Below are 3,897 nucleotides of genomic sequence, written 5' to 3'. Positions count from 1 at the left end.
CACGCACTGAGAAGGGTCACCTAACAACGCACAAGGGACCAGCGCCAAACTAAAGAACATCTTTTATTTTTAATAAAATAGTGAAGCATGAAAAATATCATATATTACAGATAGACACCAGCAGGACCACTCTTTCCTGGCGTTTCCTGGTGAGGAGAATAAACTCCAAGGTTGGTAGATGGCTTCCCGGGTCTATTCATGGAGACCATTTGTTTAACAATAGAAAGAGTCAATGAGCCCTTTGGGCACTTTTGAAGGATCCTTCCCCCCTCTCCACCCACCCTTCCGCAAATCAGTCCAAACGTGTGTCACATTGGCTTGGTTTCCATTAAAAAGCCACGAACTGTAAAACTAAAGGGGTTCTGAGGGCTGGGCCTCTTAGTTCTTTTGTTAGGAGATTTCTTTTGTTGTCTTTATGTACAGCAAAATACTTGTTTCTCTTTTGATTTTCACGTAAAGAGAAAAAAAAATGTATTGCACATCGTTGGCATTGACCAATATTAGGTCTGGTGGAAGTTTCTATGTCGGAGAAAGACCATTTGTGGAGGTTGGAGTCTCTTTTAAGTGACTCCAAATCCACTGGAGGGTGCTGAGTTGTCAGGCTTTCTCTTTCTTCCTGTTGGCACAGAAGTTGCTGTCTACACGCAGCCTTCCTGAGGGTGGCCCTGGGCTCCCCTGCCGGACAGTGACTCTCTCTCTTTCTCCCTTTTTGAAACTCAGCAGAGGCTCTTTAATTTGCAAAGAAGTTATCTCTTCTCTGATTTGTAAATGGATAGCAAAGCCAACTCAAACACACAGATGTATATTTATGGAAGGTTCTAAACAAAAGTTTTCTTCTGGGGGCCTGAATCAACTATGTTACCACAAATTAGTTACACAAGAGGCTACTTAACTGGGAGGGTTCTCCTTCACTGAAAACAAAAACAAAACAAAACCCTTTAAGTACATTTTGACTTTCAGTGTTATCACAGCATCCTGAATTTCAGGGTAAAAGCTTTTTATTTTTTTCCTTTTACTTTTATTTAAAAAAAAGAAAAAAAGAAAAAACAAAACAAAACAAGCAACCAACCAACCAACGGAGAAAAGCACCATGTTTTGGCTCTGACTCTGCCACTGTATCCTCCCTGGGAAAGTTTTCCGCTCCGGCCTTCCCTCCAAGTGCCATTCACACGCAGGTGGGAGGCTGGGCAGGGATTTCATATTTCCCGAGATGGGTTTTTGGGGGATGCTGGGCTTTTTTGTAAATTCCACTGCTGGTGATCACGCTGGCCGGTTTTCTTCGGCTCTTTTTCTTGAACCTGCGGCTGCAAACGTTCTGCCAGGACTGCAGAGTCTTGGATGTCCAGACCCACATGCCACTGGTGATGCCCACCACCAACAGCATGAAAATCTTCACCATGAAGATCTCCACCGCGGGGATGGAGGCGGCCATCAGACAGTCCAGGTTTTTAGTCTGGTTGTTCATTTTGCACTTGTGCTGCGTGGCCAGGATTTTCCAATACTCCACGTTGAGGCGTTCGTAAAAGTAACAGGCAATCACACAGGTGGCCGGCACCGTGTAGAGCACGGAGAAGACCCCTATCCTCACCATGAGCTTTTCCAGTTTGTCCGTGTTCTCCCCGCCCGTTTTCATCACCCTCCGGATGTGGAAAAGGGCCACGAAGCCCGAGAGGATAAAGGAAGTTCCGATGATGAGGTAACAGGCCAGCGGGAGGAGGACGAAGCCGGTGAGGGCGTTGCCGTCCATGCTCCCCACGTAGCAGACGCCGGTCAGCTCGTCCCCCGCGACCCTGCGCATCACCAGGATTAGGATGGTCTTCACGGCCGGGATGGCCCAGGCGGCCAGGTGGAAGTAGCTGCTGTTGGCCTCGATGGCCTCGTGGCCCCACTTCTTGCCCGCAGCCAGAAACCAGGTGAGCGTGAGAATCACCCACCACAGGGAGCTGGCCATGCCGAAGTAGTAGAGAACCAGGAAGACCAGGGTGCAGCCCGTGCTCTCAAGCCCCTCCTGGATGACGTACAGCTGCCCGCTGTCCCGGTCGCAGGCGACGCTCTCGGCGCCCGCGAAGAGGCGGATGATGTAGCCCACCGAGTAGACGCAGTAGCACATGGAGAGGAAGATGACGGGGCGCTCGGGGTACCTGAAGCGCGCCGGGTCGATGAGGAAGGTGAGCACGGTGAAGGCGCTGGAGAAGAAGCAGAGCACGGACCACACGGCCAGCCAGACCACGGCGAAGTGCTTGTCGTCGCGGCTCCAGTAGACGTCCACGCCCGGCGTGCAGAGCGGCGCGCACGACGCGCTCTTCTCCACGTGGCGGAACTTGCCCGGGTTGTCGCAGCCGGCGCGCCCGGGCCCCCCGTCCCTCAGCTGGTTCTCCTGCGCGCTGTGCGGCCGCTGCGGCCGGAAGAGCGGCGGGAACATGCCCGAGCCCCGCGCGGGCTCGTCCGAGCCGTTGTTGGGCGCCTCCATGCACAGGTAATTGGGGTCGTTCTTGTTGGGGAGTTTGCTGCAGTCCAGCGAGTCGGGCCACTTGAAGTTGAACTGCTCCATGATCGGGGAGCACTTGAGCCGGGCCTGCTCGCACATGACCCGGCAGGCGGGGATGGGGGTGGAGACTTGCTCGGTGCACATGGGCGCGTACAGGGAGCACAGGAAGAAGCGGAGGTGGCCGTGGCAGCCGTACTCCACCAGCGGCGCGAACTCGTGCAGCTGGATGGCGGCCTCGCGCTGGTTCTCGTGGCCCATCAGGTTGGGCATGCGGGTCATGTTGTAGCCAATGTCCTTGCACATCGGGATCTCGATGGGCTGGCACTTGCCGTCGCCCGGACGCTCCATGTCCATGGAGCTGATGGCGGCGCACGAGCCCATCACCTGAAGGACCAGCCACAGGCGGGGGCCCGGGCGCTGCATGGTGGCGTCGGAGGTGTCCCCGCGGGGAGGTCGGCCGCCCTCAGAGCCGCCGCTCCGGGGCTCGGGATGCCGGCTCCGGCTCCTCGTCCCCGCTCGGGCCCCCGCCCATGCCCGCCCAGCTCAGCCCGAGCGATGCGCACGGAGCGCCCCCGGCCCCGCTCTCCGCGCGCCGCCTCCGCCGAGGTGAGGCCGCGGAGGAGACGAGCAAAGTTTGCGAACAATACCGGGAAGCGACAGGACCCCCGGAGCTCTCGGCGCGCGGGCCGCGGCCGCCGCCAACTTTGGCCTCTCGTGGGAGCGCGCGGAGAGGGCGGGCGGCGCGGGCGCACGGGGGCCGGCGGCTGGCGGCAGCTCCGCCCTCCCCGCGCCGGCCTCTGCCCGGCCCGGCCCGCAGCCTTTCGGAGATCTGGTCCCGGCCGGAGCCGACGAGCGAAAAGGCAAAGGGGGAAACAGCCGTGCGGTGACAGGCCCCGCCCCCGGGCCGCGCGCCCCGCCCCGCCCCGCCGCTGCTTTGCATGAGAAAGCGCAGCTCCGGGCCGCCCGCTCCCGCCGCCGCCCCCCGGCCCCCGGCCCCCGGCCCCGCTCCGCCGCCCTCCCGTGCGTCCCTCCCGCCGCTCCTTCGCCCTCTGCGCCGGCCTCCAACTTGGCCTCCCGTCGCCTCCCCGCCTGCGCCCCCTTTCCCGGGGAGCCCCCGGCCTCGTCCCCCGCAGCCCAAGGACGCCGGGGTGACTGGGAGTTTGGAGCCTGGCCGGAGGAGGGGCGGGCTGGTCCGCGGCCGAGGCTGGGGGCGCGTCGCCCCTGGTTTTTATGGTGGGTCCCGGGCGGAGGGCGCTTTCAAAGCGAGGTGGGATTTGCGTTTTATGGCCTCGGCCATAAAGTGGCCCCTTAGCTTGTAAACCTGCTCGCATCTTCCCGAGGCTGCGGAGTTACCAGGCCTGCGTCGGGTCTCCGGCTCCGGGGAGGGGTCTCTTTGAAATTTCAAAGAG

General features: G+C 59.7%; 1 protein-coding gene across 1 annotated transcript; it reads right to left on the bottom strand.

Moving 5' to 3' along the window:
* Window positions 1-980: 980 nt before the first annotated feature.
* FZD10 (frizzled class receptor 10) lies at window positions 981-2,952 on the bottom strand. Its single transcript, XM_029231694.1, has one exon. It carries the CDS (start codon window positions 2,909-2,911, stop codon window positions 1,166-1,168), a length of 1,746 nt encoding a protein of 581 aa, XP_029087527.1. The 5' UTR covers window positions 2,912-2,952; the 3' UTR covers window positions 981-1,165.
* Between the last annotated feature and the right edge of the window lie 945 nt (window positions 2,953-3,897).

Source organism: Monodon monoceros, unplaced genomic scaffold (genome assembly GCF_005190385.1).
Source record: "Monodon monoceros isolate NGI ecotype Baffin Bay Population unplaced genomic scaffold, NGI_Narwhal_1 Super_Scaffold_1, whole genome shotgun sequence".
NCBI lineage: Eukaryota > Metazoa > Chordata > Mammalia > Artiodactyla > Monodontidae > Monodon > Monodon monoceros.
This window is presented reverse-complemented; position numbering and strand designations above follow the sequence as displayed.